The sequence below is a fragment of the Geotrypetes seraphini genome, chromosome 1, assembly GCF_902459505.1.
Source record: "Geotrypetes seraphini chromosome 1, aGeoSer1.1, whole genome shotgun sequence".
Taxonomy (NCBI): domain Eukaryota; kingdom Metazoa; phylum Chordata; class Amphibia; order Gymnophiona; family Dermophiidae; genus Geotrypetes; species Geotrypetes seraphini.
The window spans coordinates 299,273,066-299,294,895 of record NC_047084.1 but is presented as its reverse complement, the minus strand read 5'-3'; the positions used below and the strand labels follow the sequence as shown (position 1 = coordinate 299,294,895).

At 41.3% G+C, this 21,830-nt stretch overlaps 1 protein-coding gene across 1 annotated transcript in view; it reads left to right on the top strand.

Moving 5' to 3' along the window:
• Nucleotides 1–21,830, top strand: part of C1H2orf81 (chromosome 1 C2orf81 homolog) — an 83,393-nt gene that overhangs the window by 17,552 nt on the left and 44,011 nt on the right. The window contains exon 2 of the mRNA XM_033954445.1: nt 114–356. Coding sequence (XP_033810336.1) covers nt 117–356 — 240 coding nt within the window. The 5' untranslated portion in view covers nt 114–116. The remainder of the gene's footprint in view (nt 1–113; nt 357–21,830) is intronic.

Here is a 21,830-nt window from a genome sequence, read left to right as displayed (position 1 = left end):
TCAATTATATAGGCTCTTGCTTCTAAGTAATTATTAATTTGGGTCTCTTTGCAGTCATTTTGTCACAGGCTATTAAAGTGCAAATGATAACACTTTCCACTTGTGTTTTACAGACCATGTCTCGACCTGCAAGGGCAGAGAAGTTAAGGGCAGAGAAAGCCCGAGCCGCTTTCCCTGTTCCCATCCCCTCAGTAAATATCCCCCAAATAGTGGAGATTGTGCCAGGCCGCTTCACAGAGACAGACTGGATCTCTATGGTTGCTGTGGAGGAAGGGGAAGAATATGTAGGAGAAATGATAGATGATCTTCTTGCCCAGGTCATGAAGCAATGCTTTCAAGTATATTTACAACGACAGGTAAGTACAGAGATTCTTCTGTCCCTTCAAGGAGCTCCCTTCTCAGGGAGCTCCCTTCTCAGGTAAGAATGGCATCAAACCCTGTGACCGAGGGAATAATATTTGATCTACTACTTACAAATGGAGAAAATATTACTGATGTTCAAATAGATGGTCATTTGAGCTCCAGTGATGATCAGAAAGTGTAGTTTAATATAAACAGCCAAAGCAGTAAGTACAAGTCTTGGACTTCAGTAGTGCCAGCTCTGTTAAAATTGAAGAGTACTTTTTTTTTAAGATTCTTTATTCACTTTTAAAACTTCAATTGTACACAAAGGATGATGCATTTACATAAAATATTATCATTACAGCACAATATACTTAATAGAATAAAAACAAGACTTATTTTCTCCCACCCACTTCCCATTAACCAACATCTCATAAAAATATTTGTAATCAACCCTTCTTTTTTTTTTGTTTTAAATATCTTTATTCGTTTTTACATTATGCAAACAAGTGTACAATAATTCAAGTCATACTATACATTCTTCACTTGAAACTCTACATTCATTTTATACCATAAACTATCTCCCCTCCCTCCCTTTCCATATATTACCCCTCATAATGTCATAAAACCCACCCATCCCTCCTCCCCCCTACATATATTTAATGGGGATAAATATAATTATTTATTTATTATAATACTCAATTAATGGTCTCCACACCTCTTTAAATTTCTTATAATAACCTCTCTTGATTGCCAATGTTTTTTCCATTTCATACACCTGACAAACCGAACTCCACCAGAAACAATAATTCAATCCTCTATAGTCTTTCCAGTTATGTGTTATATGTTGGATGGCAACTCCTGTTAAAATCATTAACAGTTTGTTATTATTCGATGAAATTTGACTTTTGGCCCTCATAGACATTCCAAACAAAACTGTGTCATATGATAGGGCCACAGGATTCTCTAACATACAATTTATTTGACCCCCAGATCAATTTCCAAAAATTATTAATAAAAGGACAATAAAATAATAAATGATCTAGAGTTCCAGCCTCAAGATGACAATGCCAACATCTATTAGACTTAGAGCAATCCAATTTTTGTAAGCGAACAGGGGTCCAGAGTGCTCTATGCAACAGGAAAAACCATGTTTGCCTCATAGACGCAGACATTGTACATCTTATCCTCCAAGACCAAATACGTGGCCATTGAGATGCATTAATTTGATGCTTAATCTCAATGCTCCAAATATCTCTAAGTACAGTCCTTGGTTTTTTATTTAAATATCCAGATAATGTTTTATACCACTGTGCGGCCTGGTGACCCATAAAATCTGCCTGGAAGCATAAGAATTCTAGAGTAAAATGAGTATTTAAAGACTTCCATTCAGGGAACCTTGCCTGAATAGCCTGTTTCAATTGCAACCACTTATAACTTTGTTTTTTATTAAGTCCAAATTTATGTTGCAATTGTGAAAACTCCAGCAGCTTACCATCATTAATAACATCATCTAAAGTACGTATTCCTGCTTCAATCCAATCCTTCCAGACAATCATAAAACCGCCTATTTGTATCTTGGAGTTCAGCCATATATTTTGACAAGTAGATTTTTGAATAGTAATAGGAGTTAAGTTGTTTACATACTTTAATGTTGTCCATGTGTCCATTAATATCCTATTGGTTTTCCTTATTCTAGGCATTTTAATGCTAAGCAGATGACGAAGCCTGATAGGAGACATGAGCTGCCACTCCAACCATAACCAATCTGGAAGCTTCTCCATGAGTTCTGGGAGGACCCAATACATACCTTGGCGCAATATATAGGATTGATGAAACCTATAAAAATTTGGAAAATTTACCCCTCCCTCCTCAATTGGTTTTTGTAAAGTCACTAGAGCAATTCTTACAGCTTTACCCAGCCAAATAAATTTACTAAGAATATTATTTAACTTTTTGTAAAAAGACCCCTGAAAAAAAACTGGTATCATTCCCATTTGATAACAAACCACAGGCAATATCATCATTTTGACAGTTTGAACTCTTCCCCACCAAAATAAATGTAAAGGATTCCATTGCTCACATAACTCTGTTACTTTTTGCAATAAACTTTTTTCATTCATTATAATTGTCTCATCAAGCGTGTTTTTTATCCATATACCTAAGTATTTTATTCCTTCTTCTTTCCAAATAAAAGGTAATGAGTCAAATAATCCTTTTGTGCAATGCACATTTAAAGGAAGAACTTCTGATTTAGTCCAATTTATTTTATATCCTGAAAACTTTCCAAATCTTTCAATCAAAACCAATAAATTTGGAATGGTTGTTTCCGGATTCCTCAAATGAAGTAATATATCATCCGCATATGCAGAAACTTTATATTCTTTATCTTTATGCGGTATACCCTGTATCTCCTCCTCTTGTTGAATAGCTAATAATAAGGGTTCAAGCACTATATCAAAAAGTAAAGGAGACAAAGGACATCCCTGTCTAACTCCCCTTTGCAATTTAAAACAATCAGAAAAATTATTATTGATATATAATCTAGCAACAGGAGAGCTATACAGAGTTTTAATCATTTGTATAAATCCCGAACCAATACCAAACCACTCCATGGCCTGATACATAAATGTCCATTCCACACGATCAAAAGCTTTCTCTGCATCTAGAGACACAGAAAAAGCCGGATCTCCAATTTCTTTTGTTAAATATAACATTTGCAATGCCAATCTGGTGTTATTAGAAGAGTGTCTCTGAGCAACAAACCCTGTTTGATGCATACCAACTATGTGAGGAAGAGCTTTTGCCAAACGTGTAGCCAAAAGTTTGGCTAATAATTTACCATCTACATTTATCAATGAAATAGGCCTGTAATTTGAAACCAACATGGGATCTTTATTTGGCTTCGGCAAAACAATAGTTAATGATTCTGCCATAGTGCCTGATATACAACCTTTCTTTAGTTGATTCTGATATAAATTTAATAAATGAGGTAAAAGAGTATTTTGAAATGCTTTATAAAACTCTACCGTAAAACCATCACCACCTGGAGCGGTCCCTACTCTAAGAGATTTCAATGCTGTTTGTAATTCTTGTAAAGATATTGGATTTTCCAAACTTCTTTTTATATGATCAGGAATCTTCGGACCTTCAATATTATTTAAAAACACTATACCATCTTTTTCTTTATTTAAATAAGACTCAGAAGAATACAGGTTTTTATAATAATTTAAAAACTGTTTTAAAATAGGACCAATCTGAAAATGAGTTTCACCTTTTTCATCTTTTATTGCATTCAATTTCATCTTTCTTTTTTTCACTTTAAGATAATTAGCCAATAATCTTCCCGCCTTATTTGAACTACCATAATACAAAGCTTGCTGACACATAATATTTTTTTTAGCCAAATTAGAAGAAATCTCATTATATTTATATTTTGCTTTTAATAAAGTTTGCAACGTAGAATTCTCCCACTTATTAATCAATTTTAATTCTAAATCTTTTATTTCGTGTTCCAGTTCCGTAAATTGCTTATTTAATTGTTTTTTAGAATAAGCTGAAAATGATATAATTTGCCCTCTCATCGTTGCTTTAAAAGCATCCCATATTATTTCTGTAGATATTTCCTCTGTAATATTATTTTGAAAATATTCATCCATTTTTAATTGAAATTCTTCACAAAATTTTAGATATGCAAGCAATGCATTATTAAATCTCCATACAGGCCTACCATTATCCGGGTCATTAAAATTTAAAGAAATCCACACTCCTCCATGATCTGATAAAATTATTGGTTCTATAGAGGCTTGTGTAACATCTTGTATTAGCCCATCAGAAACAAGAATATAATCAATTCTAGAAAAAGATTTATGAACATGTGAATAAAACGAAAAATCTCGATCATTAAAATGAAGAATTCTCCATATATCTTTTAAATTGCAAGAATTTATAAAATTATCCAACCCTAAAGATTTTAAAATTTTACTAGGTTTTTTATCCAATAAAGGGTCCACAACAGCATTAAAATCTCCTGCTACTATCAAATTATTAGCAGCCAGTGGTAAAATTATTGGTTGTAGAGTTTTAAAATATTCAATTTGATTCGAATTAGGTACGTACACATTAAATAGCGCCACAGTATTATTGCCCATACTCATGTTCACATGCACCCATCTTCCTAATTTATCTGCTTTCACCATATTAAATCCTGCTGAACATTTTTTATTTATTAAAATTGCTACCCCAGCTTTTTTCCCCACCGCCGGTGCAAAAAAGCAATCTCTCACCCAATTACCAATTAGCTTTTTTGATTCATCTCCATTAAGGTGAGTCTCCTGTATGAAATAGACATCCGCATTTTGTTTTTTTAAATATAGCAATACTTTTTTCCTTTTTATCGGGTGGTTGAGATCATTAACATTTATTGAAAAAATTTTTAAAGTCATTATATCAAATCAAAACAATAATCAATAATATTCTTCACATCAATATTATAACCTCTTTTCCCCTTTTTAAAATTATTATTAGAACCCATCCCCTCCCCTATACCCCTTCCCATATTCTTAATCCCCTCCCCCTCCCATCCCTCCCTTAAATTACTTGCCAACTTTGAAACGCACACCTTGACTAGGCAATAGATAAACTCCCCACAAGCTATATTTATAATTTTAAAACCATTAGCCAGATCATTATCATATTAAAATGAATATCATTTTATCACACAAGACTTCTTTATCAAGGATTACCTCTTTTTTTTTTTTTTTTCCTTTCCTTTCCCCCATCTCTCATGAACCCTCCCTTCTCTACTCACTCATTTCCATTAAGATATTATTGAAATACATAAATAATCACACCAAATTTTAAAATTACATTCATCCAAACCACATCCATCTTTCATGTCAGATTACATCACATTCCCTCAAGTTAAATATCACTTTTAAATATTATTAAATATATAATGGAAATCTTTTTTCCTAACTTTTCCTATTCAAAAAGTCAATAAATTCCCCAAAACAACAATTTTTATCCCTTTAACATAACCCTCCTAACATTCCATACCCATTTCCACACTAGCATATTTGCTACCCTTTTAATTTCCACTCCATTCACAACATTCTCTTATATCATATGCTTTATATTATAACATCCAAACTTTCCTACATCCTTCGCTTTTACCAAAACTTCTAATTAATTAATTTATTTATTTATTTTTTTTAATCTCCTCGTATATCCACCATTATTTATATTAAGTTCAGACCAATTTTTATCCCAAACAACAATATTATGACTCTTGTTGCATTAATAGATTTGCAATTTTAAAACTATAGTCCATACATAACAACAAATTTCCTTTTCTTGTAATAAGATGCTATATGTCTCATAAAGTCTCATTTCAAATCTCCTCTTGCTTGCAGATCCATATCAAATTCTATCCTCTCACACTACTGTTTATACATTCTCAGTCTCATCTTTTGATCCACCTTAAATCTCCTTTCCAATTGTTTTGCATAAAGATTTACAATGACCACAATTTCAAACTTGTGGTGCCAATCATAGATCCTTCACATTCTACATATACAAACCCTGTTCCTTTTTTTTTTTTTTTTTTTTTTGACCATCGTAGCTCTGTCATTTTTATTTTAAGGTCAGGCCAACTATATACCAGAACCATCTTCAAAAAATCCTCTGCTGCATTTAGAGAATTTCCATTACAATGTCTTATTCCATATATCACAGCTGACTTCCCCTTTTATGCAAATGAAAATTGTAAGGCTTACAAAGTCACAGTCTAACTCTCATCTTGCTTGCAGATCCATTCTATTTAATGTCCTCTTGCTTGTAGTTTATATCTTCTCAATACTATTTAGAACTTATTTCCTTCAATCTGTTTTGCACAATCCTCTATCGTTTCTCAGTCTGTCTGTCCAAACAGCAAGTCAGTACAATCCATCTTATTAACCTCTGTCCTTTAAAAGGTCTGTAATATTGCATCTCTTATACTCTTGCAGGCTACATTCCATTTGCCTCATGACAAGATAGAATGTGGAATGTATTTGAAATCCAACTGCAGCCATGCCTTCAGAATCCTATTAACTCTTTTTTTTTCTTTTTTCTTCCTTTAACATAGAAATTTCCAAACAAAAATAAACATTTCAACCAAGAACACAAATACTTCCATCCAAGTCTCTATTAAGTAGCCATTGGTGATTCACACTGCTCCAAAAACTCCTTAAGTTTATCTGCAGTATCAAAATTCAAAGTTTTATTTTTATAAGTGACCCGCATAGTTGCCGGGTATATGAGCCCATATCTAGCTCCCAGACTTCTCAGCTGTGGTCTCAGGTCTAATAGCTGCTTTCTCTTTTGTGCTGTTGCTCTGGCAAAGTCAGGCACTATGTAAATCTTTGAATCCTGACACTTTAAGTTTTTATTATCTTTAGCTAATTTAATTATTTCAGCTACCTGTTGATATCTAAGTAGCTTAAAGATCAGTGGACGTGGTCCTTTTTGGCTGTTTGATAATCTCGTTGGGACCCTGTGTGCACGTTCTATTTCCAATGGAAACTTGTTTTGCATCGGGAGCACCTTGGGCAAAAAATTAATCAAAAATCCAATCGGATCCGACTTTTCAATTCCCTCCGGGATCCCAAGCACCCTTAAATTGCTCCTTCGTTCCCTATTGGACAAATCTTCCAGCTCCCTTTTCAGTGCTTCAATTTCCTTACTGTGTTCCATGTGCTTTATACTTTCCTCCTCACACTTTTCCACTCTTTTCTCAATTTGATCCACTTTCAATTCCATTGCTTGCAGTTTATTTGATAAACATACCACCTCTTCTTTCACTTCTTTTATATTTTTAGCGCATTCCAATACTATTTCCTTTACCGCCTGTATTTCCTTCATTATGTCTTTATTTTCTACATCCTCCGGCGGCAACGGAACTGACATCGGTGAAGCCGTATCAAGTTTCGATCGCTTCCCGCTTCCTGAGCTGCTCCCCGCCGCCAAATTTTTGTTTTGCTTTCCCGAAGCCATTATCCACCTCTACCTCACTTTTCAGAGTGAAATTTGAATTTTTTCTGGCTATGATCTCTGTCAAATAGCTTGTCTTCACAGAGCAACTCCACTACCCAGCCATTTAGTTCCGCTCCAAAGCCACGCCCCTGTAATCAACCCTTCTATACTTCTTAACAAATGCCAAATATACCCCCTCCCCAGATGTGCATGTTTTCCTCAGTTATACAAATAAATCAATCTTTACAATATTTAGTTAATGGTTCCCAAACTTCCATAAATTTTTTATAATATCCCTTCTGAATGGCCATAAACTTTTCCATTTTAAAGACATTACATAGGGATTCCCACCAGAATGAATAATTTAATCTGTCCCAATTTTTCCAATTCTTTAAATAAAGAAGATATCTGGGTATTTCCAGTAGAATTACATTACAGGAGAAGAGTTAATTACAGTTTATATTGAAGAATTATAGTACATTCAATATCACAGGAGATGTTACATAGCAACTGAGTCAATTTACAACTGGTGGATAATAAAGAATTACCATATATTCTAGATTACAAAAGATGTTTCATGAGCTGAGTCAAGTTTCTTCGGATGGAGAGTAGCATCATATGCCTGTAAGCGGAGGTGTATTTATTGTTTTGATGTTTGCATGCTGTTGATTAATTAATGTTGATGATATGGACAGTAGGGGTGTTTATTTTGGTTGGATAAAGAGATTCTGTTCCCTAAGGAATTGATTGGGAACTCATTAGATGGCGGTTTAGATGATGGGAGATATTTTTTGAACAGTAGTGTTTTTATTTCTTTTCGGAGCTCTTTTATGTCTGTAATTTCGATCAATAATTTTGAGATGTCGGAGTCAATATTAGCTGCCTGTGTCCCTAGTAGGTTGTCATAAAGTTTCTTGCGTCGAGTACCATTGAGAGGAGGGTAGGTGAAAATGTTCTGTGTTCTCCTTCTTCTGGATAAGAGATAGTAGTGAAAACGGTTGTTTAGGTAGCTGGGTGCCGCGCCGTGGGTTACTTTGAATAGGAGACAGTAGAGTTTGAATTGTGTTCTTGCTTTTATTGGTAGCCAGTGAGATTCTAAGTATGCTTTGGTAATATGGTCGTATTTGCTGAGTGAGTATATGAGTCTGAGGGCTGTGTTCTGGACGGTCTGTAGTTTTTTTATTGTGTTGACTGGGCAAGGTAGATAAAGGCTGTTGCAGTAGTCTACCATACTTAGCACGAGGGATTGGACAATGATCCTGAATTGGTCTTTATTAAAGAATTTTCTTATTTTTCTCAGATTACGCATTGTGAAGAATGCTTTTTGGATGATTTTATGGATTTGTGTTTGCATAGTGCAGCCTCTGTCTAGTTGTATTCCCAGGATAAGCTGCATGGCAACTCATGTCATTATAAACAAAAGTTTATAATTTTTTGCCAAAATTTGACTTTTTGCCCTCATAGATGTTCCAAATAAAACGGTATCATATGATAATGCCAATTGATTTTCTAATAAATTATTAACCTGATCCCAAATCAATCTCCAGAATTTTAGTATCAAAGGACAATAGTATAGTAAATGATCTAGCATCCCAACTTCCAGATGACAATGCCAGCATCTATTAGATTTGGAAATATGCAAACGAACTAGGGTCCAAAATACTCTATATCAGTGTTCTTCAACCTTTTTACACCCGTGGACTGGCAGAAATAAAATAATTATTTTGTGGATTGGCAAACTACTAGGACTAAAATTTAAAAACCCCGTTTACGCCCCATCTCCGCGAGCTCGGTCCCCGCAAACCATCTGATCCCATCTGCACAAGCCGCAATTATGATTTTTTTTTTTTTTTTTTTTTATAATAATATTTCTTTATTGAGCAAACCAGCATACACAAAACAGAACATTGTACAAGAACATCCAGCAATCCAGCGAAAATCGGGCACATACAGAGCAAAGGGCAAAAACACAAGGGAGAACAGAATGCTCCAACACTAGAGGTGCTCAATACAGTTTTCCATGTAACACCCTCTAAGGCCCCCCCAAACATAGCGGAACACTCCAATACCATAACACACAGCAAAATGCACCTAAAACACCGGATACAACCCCCCCCAGCCCCCCCACCCACCCCTACTCCCGACCTGTGGTAGACATAGATGAAGTATACAAAATAGACAACAAATATACAAGAATTGACTAAACAAGAACCAAAGAGAGACCGAAAATATACACACAAGAATGAGGAGAACTAAGTCCAGAAGGAAGAAGAGAAGAAAAAGAAAGAGAAAGAGAAAGGAATCCCTGGATGGAATCCACGAAAAAAGACAGAAGACCCCAATATAGGCTAACAGTTCAATAGGAGACTCCTCTCGCGATGGGGAAGGGTCAGCCAATAGGCCTCCCAGATATCCTGAAAGCGAGACCACCTGCCTTCATCTCGAGTGCCCGCAGCCCGTCTTTCCAAGAGAGCTAAGTCATATAGGGACCCCTGCCATCTAAAGAAAGAGGGAGCATGCGGTTCTCTCCAAAAAGTCAAAATGGCTTTCTTAGCCAACAAAAGGGCCTTAGAAAGCAACTGCCGCTGCCCAACAGTGCACCCAGGAAGCTCCGCTTCTTGGTAAAAAAGAGCTCCACAGGGAGTACATCTCGGGATCCCAGGAACCAATGAGGACAGGTAGGTCCAGACACGCTGCCAAAAGGCTCCCACAGAGGGGCACTCCCAAACATATGCCCCAGGGAAGCAGGAGTAATAGGACATTTGGGACACCCCGCATGCTCTGCAATACCAGCCCGGTGTGCTCTGTGAGGGGAAATAAAAGCTCTGTGAAGGAATTTATATTCTCGTTCCCTATGTAACATGTTACATGATATGGTGCGTACATAGACAAAGCAACGAGAAAGCAATTCAGATGGAACTATGCAACCCAAGTCAGCACTCCACGCCCCTGCCAACCAATCAGCTCGTTCGGTTTGTAACGGGGGGCCCAGAGCAGTAACATAATAGCGAAGACGTGGAGCCGCATCCTCCCCCAACGCCAAACACCTCCCAAGATCCCGTGCCACCGATCCGCTCAACTGATCCCCAGAGAAGCTAAGAACATAATGTCGGAGCTGTAGGTAGCCGAAAGCGTCCACCTTATCCAGCCCATACAGCGACCCCAATTCGGCAGAGGAAAGAAGATCGCCCCCATTGGAGAGAACATCCCCCAGTCTACAAATTCCATGTGCATGCCAAATCCGAAATACCTTGCTGTCATTACCCGGTTTAAAATGCAAATTACCCACCAGCGGGAGTAGAGGAGTGATATTAGAGTAGATGCCCAGATGCTTACACAGTAATTTCCAAATGTGTCTCATATAAGCCCAAACAATATGTCCCCTGTAGACAGAATCCAACTGGGCAGCAGGAGCATGTAGCAAAAACAACCCAGAGATAGGGTGTAAAAAATCCCTGTCCACAGAAAACATTAAAAAAGAGGAGCTCTCCATACACCAGTCCCGAATCAATCTAGTCCCACAGGCCAGATTATAGGTGCGAATGTCTAGCAGTCCAAATCCCCCCTGCGACTCAGGTAACATCAAAATACGAAGAGATAGCCGAGGCCGGCGCCCACGCCACAAGAAAGTCCTCAAAGCCCTATACAACTGAGCTAAGTCCCCGGTCCGCAACCACAGTGGCAGAGTTTGAAACAGATAAAGCCACTGAGGGACTATCATCATATTGTACAAAAATATACGCCCCGCAAGGGATACCGGCAAATCACCCCACAAGCGGATGAGCTCCACCGTGCTCCGGAGCAGGGGCTTTACATTGATCTCATAGAGTCGTGTGAGGGAAGACGGTATCAGGACCCCCATATATTTTACCTGCTGATTTCCCGGAGTGGGAAATCAGCCCACGCATGCGAGATACTAATATGGAGAGGAAGCGCCTCCGATTTAGACACATTGAGTTTGAGGCCCGAGATTACCCCAAACTGGTGAAACATCTCCAATAATCTAGGGAGACCTGAAACTGGGTCAGTCAACATTACCATAATGTCATCGGCAAAAGCCATGCAGCGCAGAGAGGAATTCCCCAGCTCTACTCCAGCTATCTGAGGGTGGCATCGAAGGGAAATCAACAAAGGCTCCAAAAACAATATATAAAGCAGAGGGGACAAGGGGCAGCCCTGGCGAGTGCCTCGCTGGAGCACAAAGTCTGGAGAAGCTACCCCATTAACCAATACGGCCGCCACTGGGTGAGAATAAAGGGCTCCAAGAGCTCTCATAAAGAACCCCTCCAACCCATAATATCGCAACAAGGGGAATAAAAAAGCCCACTCTACTCTATCAAAGGCCTTTTCGAAGTCAAAACTAATAGCCAGCGCTGGTTGCTGCCGAGAAACACAATGGGCCAAAGCAAGGAGGAGCTTCCTAACATTGTGACCTGCTAATCGCCCCCGCACAAAACCTACCTGATCTGCACCCACCAAAGAGGGAATAAACTGGGCCAGACGATTAGCCAGAACTCGAGCTAAAATTTTTAGATCAACATTAATAAGCGAGATAGGTCTATAGGATCCCACAAGCAAGGGGTCTTTTCCCGGTTTAGGCAATACAGTAATCAGTGCTCGATTCGCTCCCAGAGGAAACTGCCCCACCTCAGCTGCGCTTTCAAAGTATCCCCGTAACGGATCAGCCACATATCCCTGAAGAAGACGATAGAATTCCCCCCCAAAGCCGTCCGGGCCTGGAGATTTACAAAGAGGTAGATGCTTGAGAACATCTAGCACCTCCTCTCGGGTTATGGGAGAAGCCAAGACATCCGAGTCTGCCGCTGACAGCTTAGGTAAGGGCAAAGAGTCCAAAAATGCCCGAATCTGAGCCTCTCGACCCACTACTTCCGCTGTATATAAAGATCTATAAAAGGTAACAAAAAGCCGTTCCATCTGAGACTGATCCGTGACCAACCTTCCCCCATCATCTTTAAGCGAGGTAATCAAGGTGGCTCCCCGCCTCGCCTTAGTCATCTGGGCCAGCATTCTACCCGGCCTATTACCAAACTGGTGTAATCGGTACTTATAACAGAAAAGGGATTTATGGGCCCTCTCATGAAGAAGTGCGTGGAGTGCTGACTGGGCCGTCTGAAAAGCATGCTTATGAGATAGGGTAGGATTCCGAAGGGCCAAAATTCTACTGTCCCGCACCTTGCGTTCAAGAACCAAGATTTTTTCCGCAAGCATTTTCTTACGGCGCGCACAGTAAGCTATCACTGCCCCTCTGAGCACCGTCTTGGCCGCCTCCCAAAATAAAGTTCCATTATCCACATGGTCCCCATTAAATTCCACATAGTCCCGCCACTGCTGCTCCAAGTAAGATTTAAAATCCGGGTCCAAATAAAGTGCTATTGGAAATCGCCAGTGCTTCCCTCCCCCCAAGGTGCCAGTCGAGAAGCTTATGTCCTTCCACACCAAAGTGTGATCCGAAATGGCCAGTACTCCAATCTCAGCCGCATGAACCGCATAAAAAGAGGAGCGCGAGAGAAAAATATAATCTATTCGAGAGGAGGAACCATGCACTTTAGACGTGTGAGTGAAATCCCGCTCCCCTGGGTGTAGGGTCCGCCAAACATCCACTAGATCCAAAGCCTCCAGCCAAGCGGCAAGCCCATTATCGGACCTACCGGAGGTGGGAGATGATCCCTTAGAGGAATCCAGAAGCGGATCTAGTATAGAATTAAAATCTCCCATAAAGATTTTCTGAGACTCATGAATTTGTGATACAGACAGCAGTACCCCCAATAGTGTCTTATAAAAGGACCGCTGTGCACTGTTGGGAGCATATACGAACACCAAAATTACTGGGCGTTGATGAAGAGAACCCTGGACAATAACATAGTGGCCCTCTGGATCGGAGAGGACCCGAGATGCAGTAAAAGACACTGATTTGCGTATCAACAGTGCTACTCCAGCCCTGGTTTTAGAGGAGGAGACCGAGTAACACTGCTCCACCCAGGATTGGCACAATTTACCATGTTCCCGTTCATTGAGCTTAGTCTCCTGCAGGCCAGCTATATCAGCCTGATGTCTGGCTAGGCACTGCAAGATCTTAGTTCTCTTGATAGGAGAATTGATACCAGAGACATTTCAGGACACACATCTCAAACCCTTCTTAACAGGCATAATAGAGAAAAGAAGAACCAGAGATACCAAAAGAGAAAAAGAGCACAAAACAGCTGCCGAGGGTCCCAGCCCATCCCCCAGCAGCCCAGTCTCCACCTCACTTCCCCACAGGAATCAGCAACAGACTCACAGGTCAGGAGCCTCCCCCCTCCCTCCCTCCTGAACTCCCCCTTCCCTCCTCCCACCCAACCCCCCCAACATACCAAAACCCACATCCTCAACACCCCCTCAAAAACCCCCCCAATCCCACCCACAACCAAGCCCCCCTCCCACCACCCCAACCCCCACACCTAGAACCCCCTCCCCCCTCCCACACTCTCCAGACACACCTCTCCAGAGAGGGTATACCAAAGGGCCCCAAAGTCCCACCCCACTCCCCAGCCTCCAGAACAGCCACCAAGCCAGAGTCATTCAATGGAAACCAAAGAAAGAGCCCAAGGGCTGGTCGGATAATATAAAACCATAAGAAAAAGCAAGATCGTACAAAACCCCGCTCAGGCAAGAAATCCACAAGAAGCCATGGCAGAAAACTGGATAACAGGAACCCCAGCTATACAGTCAGAGCCCCCGAAAGGGGTACCACAAACAGAGTACAGGCACAACCGGTGCAAAGTAACAGTGCCAATGGGGATACCACCCGCTCTCCGTGGGCTGCCCCACTCAAATCAAACTGAGTAAACACCGAATATTTTCAGAATTCCTCAGGTGCCAGACCCCAGATCAGGATACCATTGAAGAACTTGCGCTCTGGCCGCCGCACTGGTGTCAAACAGATGAGGCTGGCCGTCATAGATCACCCGGAGCTTAGCAGGGAACTGCAACGTGAAGCGAAGCTTTTTCTCAGTGAGTTGCTTGCAGACAGATGAGAAACCCCTCCTCAGAGAAGCCACCTGTGCAGAATAATCCTGAAATATGAGGATACGCTGGTTCTGAAACTGTAAATCCTTGCACTGGCGATAGTTTCGGAGAAGAAGATCCTTGATGGCAAAGTTCAATATGCGAAGAATCACCACTCGCGGTCTGGTCGCTCCCTCCTGTCTTCTGCCCAGCCGGTGTGCCCGTTCGATGCGCAAAGGTCCCAGGCCCCGCGTGCTCAGCAACTCCGCCGCCAGCCAGGTCTCCAGTGTGGGAAGCAGATCTCCCTCCTGCACAGATTCAGGGACCCCCACCCGGCGCAGATTGTTCCGTCTGGAGCGATTCTCCAGATCCTCCATTTTTTCCTCACATTGTCCCACCTTGCAGCGCAACTGCTGAACTTCGGTCTGCAGCGTGACGAGAGAGTCTTCCGCAGAGCCAACCCGCTGCTCTACTTCAGTGACCCGGGAGTTAAATTCAGCCACCGTTGTGGATAAGGCAGCCAGTGACTCCTGCACTTTGTCCAGGCGCGTCCCCAGCGCCGAAACAACTGCCTCAGTGAGGCGCGCGATAAGATCCGCTCCCTCAATTATGATTTTATATTGAATGTATTTTATTAAAGTATAAAAAGAAACAATATTCTGAACAATTGTGATTTTATAAATACAAATATACAGAGCATGGACCAACAAAACCCCTGTCTCCCCTCCCCTTCACATATATCCCCTCTACTATCAAGAAAACTGAACAAGCCAAGTTATTATAGAATGCTACATAGAAATATCATGCTAACAGAATACTGCAGTCCCCAGTTATGTCTCTAGCAGGATATATATTTCAAATCTGATATATTCTAATGACAAAATAGAAATAAAAATTTTTTTTCTACCTTTTGTTGTCTCTGGTTTCTGCTTTCATCTTCTTTTCACTCTTTTCCTTCCAGCATCTGCCCGTTCCATCCAATGTCTGCCCTCTCCCCCTTCCATATGTATCTGACTTCTTTCTATGCCCCTCTTCCCTGTCCATCCAGCCTGTTCCTCCTCTCCTTTTTGACATCATTGCCTTCTTCATTTTTATCTCTCCTAAACCAGATCTAGCATCTTTATCCCTCTCTCATTTCTCTGCTGACCCTCTTTCCAGCATCAATGTCTCTCTACTTTCTCATTCCTCTCTCTCCCCTTTCCCTCATCTGATCTCTCCATTCCACCCTGACCCCCTTCCCCTCCTGTAATCTCCCTGCCAGCTGTTTCCTTCCTTTTTTCTTTCTCCCTTCCCTCCTTCCTTTTTTTTCCTTCTCCCTTCCCTCCTACCTCTATCCAACATTAAATCTCTTCCCATCCCTTTCCTTCCTCCCCTCCTCCCCTCCCAGCAGCATCTCTCCTTCTTCTCCCTTTCCTCCTCCCTCTATCCAACATTAACTCTCTTCCCAACCCTTTCCTTCCTCCCCTTCCAGCAGCATCTCTCCTTCTTCTCCCTTCCCTCCTCCCTCTATCCAACATTAACTCTCTTCTCTTCCCATCCCTTTCCCTCCTCCCCTCCCAGCAGCATCTCTCCTTCTAACTCTCTCCAAGTCCAGTAACAGCTCTCTCTTTATCCAGCAGCTTCCCTGCCTCCTACAGTGGCTGTCTCCCCTTCCAGCAGCTCTCAGTATTTGCCTGCAGGAAGTTGCCGGTAAATCACTGCCCTGGCAAGTAGGAGAGCTGGTGGGAGGGGAGGAAGTCACTGTGAAGGCTCCCCAGGATCTTGCTCGCACACGCTGACCATCTCCCTCCATCTGCAACTGAATCTGCAGCTCTCTCTGCGGCCCTCTTCAGCAACTCGGCAGGGGTGGCGATCAAGACAGGCTGCCACGTCGGGACCTTCACTCTCTGAGTCCCGCCTATTTTGTTTCAACTTCCTGTTTCCGAACAGGCGAGACTCAGAGAGGGAAGGTCCCGACGTCGGCAGCCTATCTTAATCGCCTGAGGCTGGGAGGAACATTAGTGAGCAGGAACCGCAGTCGGCAGGAAATTTAACTGCCGAATTGATCTCGTCGGCCCTGTGCAGACCGGCAGAAATTTTCTGCGGACCAGCACTGGTCCACGGACCGGCAGTTGAAGAACTGTGCTCTATATAATAAGAAAAACTGTTTGTCTCATAGAAGAAGACATTGTACATCTCAATCTCCAAGACCAAATTCGTGGCCATTGAGATGCAGTAATTTGATGCCTTATCTCAATGCTCCAAATGTCACGCAGACCATTTTTTGGTTTCTTATTCAAAAATCCAGATATTAATTTATACCACTGAGTGGCCTGGTGACCCAGGAAGTCCACCTGAAAACATAAGACCAGCAAGCTATTTTGAACTTCCAGATTTTTCCATTCAGGGAACCCTTCCTGAATAGCCTGCTTCAACTGCAACCATCTATAATTTTGTGATTTATTGATACCAAATTTGTGTTGCAATTGTGAAAAATCAAGCATCTTACCATCAGAAATAACATCATCTAAAGTGCGTATGCCTCCTATCATCCAGTATTTCCAGATGACCTTAAATCCGCCAATTTTAATCTTGGAGTTAAGCCATATAGTCTGAGACGTAGATTTATAAATAGGAATAGGTGTTAAATTATCTACAAATTTTATAGTTTCCCAAATATCTAATAAAATTCTATTGTCCTTATATAATCTAGGCATCTTAATACTCGTAACATGACATAATCTCAGTGGCGACAGGAGTTTCCATTCCAACCATAATCAGGCAGAGTTTCCATGAGCTCAGGGAGGATCTAATACATACCCTGTCGCATAATATAGGCTTGATGATACCTATAGAAATTTGGAAAATTTACCCCACCCTCTGCAATTGATTTTTGTAAAGATACTAGGGCAATTCTTGCTTTTTTCCCCAGCCAAATAAATTTGGTGAGAATACTATTTAACTTTTTTGGGGGGGCGTGGCTTGGACACGTAAGAAGATGGTCGGGTAAAGCAATAGCTCCGTTAAGACATATATTTATAGAAGATAAGCTACAAATATTAGTTTTTGGACGTTTAAAAGTGTCAAAATCAATCTGATTATGGCATCCAGCAAGCAAAACAAAAACGATTTGGTTGGAGGAGGAACCGGGTCGGGCAGTAACAAAAGATCAAAGCCAGAACCAGCAACTCCATCCAAAGTTCCATTGCCAATGGAAGAAAAAGAAAATCCTGATATTATAACTGAACTTCGACAAATTAAGGCAATTGTTTTAGATAATGCTAAAAAATTACAAGTGGTTATTGATGAAGTTGCTTGTCTCACTAAGAGAATGGACCTGGTCGATATTAAGCTAAATCTTCTGGAAAAACGGGCAGATCAAGTGGACACAGAAATATTGCAAAGTAAAATAGATAGGAAGGAAATGGAATCTGTAAAGAGAGATCTTGAAGACTGTCTTAACCGCGAAAGAAGGAATAATTTAAGAATTATTGGGCTACCGGAAGGGGTAGAGAAGAGCGACCCAATTTCTTTTCTTGAACGGTTCCTGCCGAAAATATTACCGATTAAATAAAAAATCCCGTTGGAGATCGAGAGAACGCACAGGATTCCAGTGCAAAGAACAAACAGTCAAAAAGGACCCAGGACACTAATTTGTAAACTGCTAAGATACTAGCATGTATACTAGCATGTATACTGGCCCGCCTACTCCACAGGGCTTTAAACTAGGTAAGTCGGGGGAGGGTACATACTTATATCCCAGAGCAGTAAGAAACCACCCTGAGGAGGCAAGTCGCACTCACACTACCAAGTCTAAGGTAAGTACCAATGATACCCATGATAAGTCAGGGAGAAATATCACTGAATTTTTAGGAGCCACACTAACTAATAAAGTAAACTCTTCACAGATATGGAGGGTTATGTATATTAATGCACACAGCTTGGGTAATAAGATTCTAGAATTAGAGACTGAGATAACAAACGCCGATCTTGATGTGATAGCGATATCCAAAACCTGGTTCACGGAATCTCATGGGTGGGATATGGTTATACCAGGGTACAACCTACTTCGTTGCAACCGAGTGGGTAAATTGGGAGGAGGAGTAGCGCTATACACTAAGGAAAGCATCAAAACCACCAGAATCACAGATGTTAGATACACCGGGGAATCCCTCTGGGTGAATCTGGCCAGAGGGAATGAAAAATGCCTATACCTTGGTGTGATATATAGACCTCCCAGGCAACAGGAAGATAAAGACATGGAATTAATCGAGGACATAGAGAATATCACACTGCGCGGGGACTCAGTAATGCTAGGAGACTTCAACATGCCAGATGCAGATTGGAACACACTCTCCGCGACTACGGGTAGCAGCAAAAGAATATTAAACTCCATAAAAGGTGCACGCCTCAAGCAATTGGTATTGGAGCCCACCAGGGACCAGGCGTTACTAGACCTAGTCCTCACCAATGGAGATAGTGTCACGGAAGTCTCAGTAGGAGACACACTGGCTTCCAGCGACCATAATATGGTATGGCTCAACCTCAAGAAAGAATTCCCAAAAACAAACACAGCAACAAGAGTTCTCAAATTTAGAGGCGCAGACTTCAACCGCATGGCAGATTTCGTCCATCAGGAACTACATAAACAAAAAAGACGCATTTATCGCCTACAAACATTTAGGCAGAGAGGGGGCAAAAGAGGACTATCTAGACAGATCCAAAGCTGTCAAAACAGCAGTCAGAGAGGCCAAATTCCGAATGGAGGAAGAGCTAGCACGGAAAATCAAGAAAGGGGATAAATCTTTCTTCAGCTATATCAGGGGCAGGAAAAGAAACAAAGATGGGATAGTACGCTTGAAGCAATCGGACGGTAACTTTGCTGAATCAGACTCTGAGAAGGCAGAATTACTAAACCAATACTTCTGCTCAGTGTTCACCCGCGAAGCGCCGGGAGCTGGTCCACAGCTTCAGACGGGAGATAACCGGAAAGACCCGTTTCATGATTTCGAATTTACGCCCAGTAGTGTCTACAACGAACTATCAAGACTCAAAGTAAACAAAGCCATGGGACCGGATAACCTACACCCCAGAATGCTCAGGGAGTTAAGGGAAGTCCTGGCAGAACCATTATCTGTTCTTTTCAATCTTTCCCTAAGCACAGGAAGGGTCCCCTTGGACTGGAAAACTGCCAACGTAATCCCACTCCACAAAAAGGGCTGCAGGACAGAGACAGCAAACTACAGACCAGTGAGTCTCACGTCTATAGTATGTAAACTCATGGAAACACTGATCAAACAGCATATTGACACAATCCTGGACGAAGAAAATTTCCGTGATCCACACCAACACGGGTTCACCCGGGGTAGATCCTGCCAATCTAATCTGATTAGCTTTTTTGACTGGGTTACTAGACAACTGGACGCCGGAGAGTCACTGGACGTGGTATATTTGGACTTCAGTAAAGCATTTGATAGTGTCCCTCATCGAAGATTACTGAACAAACTGAAATCGATAGGATTAGGAGACATTCTAACTACATGGGTTGGGGATTGGCTGAGCGGCAGACTTCAGAAGGTGGTGATAAACGGTACCCCATCTGAAGCGTCGGACGTGATCAGTGGAGTGCCGCAGAGATCGGTCCTGGGCCCGATTCTATTCAACTTATTCATAAGAGATATGACGCAAGGACTTAGAGGAAGGGTATCACTGTTCGCCGACGACGCCAAACTTTGCAACATAGTAGGCAGATGCTTATTACCTGATAATATGACACACGACCTACTGCTACTGGAACAATGGTCAAACACTTGGCAGCTAGGCTTCAATGCTAAAAAATGCAAGATAATGCACCTGGGCAAGAGAAAACCGTGTAGAACTTATGTACTAAATGGTGAGACCTTGGTTAGGACCACGGAGGAACGCGATCTAGGAGTGATCATTAGCGAGGACATGAAAGTTGCCATTCAAGTGGAGAAGGCTTCCTCCAGGGCAAGACAAATGATGGGGTGTATCCGCAGAAGTTTCGTCAGCAGGAGACCTGAAGTTATGATGCCGTTGTACAGAGCTATGGTGAGGCCTCACTTAGAGTACTGTGTTCAGTTTTGGAGACCACACTACCAAAAGGACGTGCTGAGGATCGAGTCAGTTCAGAGAATGGCCACCAGGATGGTAATGGGGCTCAAGGATCTCACGTATGAAGAAAGACTAAAGAAATTGCGGCTGTACTCACTTGAGGAAAGAAGAGAACGGGGAGATATGATTGAAACGTATAAGTAACATCACGGGATGCATCGAGTCAGAAGATGATATCTTCAGGCTAGTGGGACCCTCGACCACCAGAGGGCATCCGCTGAAAATCAGGGGAGGGAAGTTTCATGGCGACTCCAGGAAGTACTTCTTCACCGAAAGAGTGGTGGATCACTGGAACAGACTCCCACTCCAGGTGATAAAGGCCAGCAGCGTGACGGATTTTAAGAAAAAATGGGATACTCACGTGGGATCTTTAAGGGAGTAAATTCAGGGGGGAGATACCTGGAATGGGCAGACTTGGTGGGCTATAGCCCTTTTCTGCCGTTTTTTTTTTTCTATGTTTCTATGTAGTAGAAATCTGTCAGTTAGCAAAGGAAAACAAAAACCTTAAATGTCAGGACTCAAGAAACCATATAGTGCCTGACTTCGCTAAGGCTACAGCAATTAAAAGGAAGCAAATGTTGGATCTACGTCCACAATTGAGGGCATTGGGTGCTAGATTTGGCTTGATGTACCCTGCAGTAATGATGGTCACACACGCTAACAAAACTTTAAATTTTGTTGAGCCAAGGAAACTGCAGGAATATTTGGAGCAGTGCAAGCAACCTATGTCTTCATAATAAATACCCTCATTAGAGCTTATATTTTTATTCTTCTTAAAGTACATCGTGAACTATTTTGTTATATTGGAAATTTGAGTTGTGAGGTGGCTAAAATGTGGAAATATCATGGTGGAATGCAAGAGAAGGAAATTGACAGTGTTAATGGAATGACTGCTTCATTTGAAACTTGACAATATTTGAATCCTTGCACGAGCGATATGAAACAGATGCAGGAACGACTCGTGTGATGGATAGATTTAACAAAGATCTTCGTGAAGAAAACTTCACGCTTCTTTCCTTCAACATATTATGGAGGAATATGCTCTGTTTTAGTAAATGGAGACTCTGACATAATAAATTTCTTATAAAGTGGAGATTTAAATGGGCTAAGTAACAGTTAAATATGTTGAGCCTGTTAATTCTTGAATGGGAAAGTAGTTGTACATCTGAATGGTCTTGGATTGGCTTAAAATGTATGCAAATACTAGTCGGTGACTTGATTGGCTGGATTGACTCAATGAAAGAGTGATTGGAGGCATGTCTTGGAGAAACAATCTGGCCTGGAAATCTTAATTTAACTGATGCCCGAAGACCGAAGAATCGTCTTTAATGTTCTGAAAGCTGATGGGAAAAGGT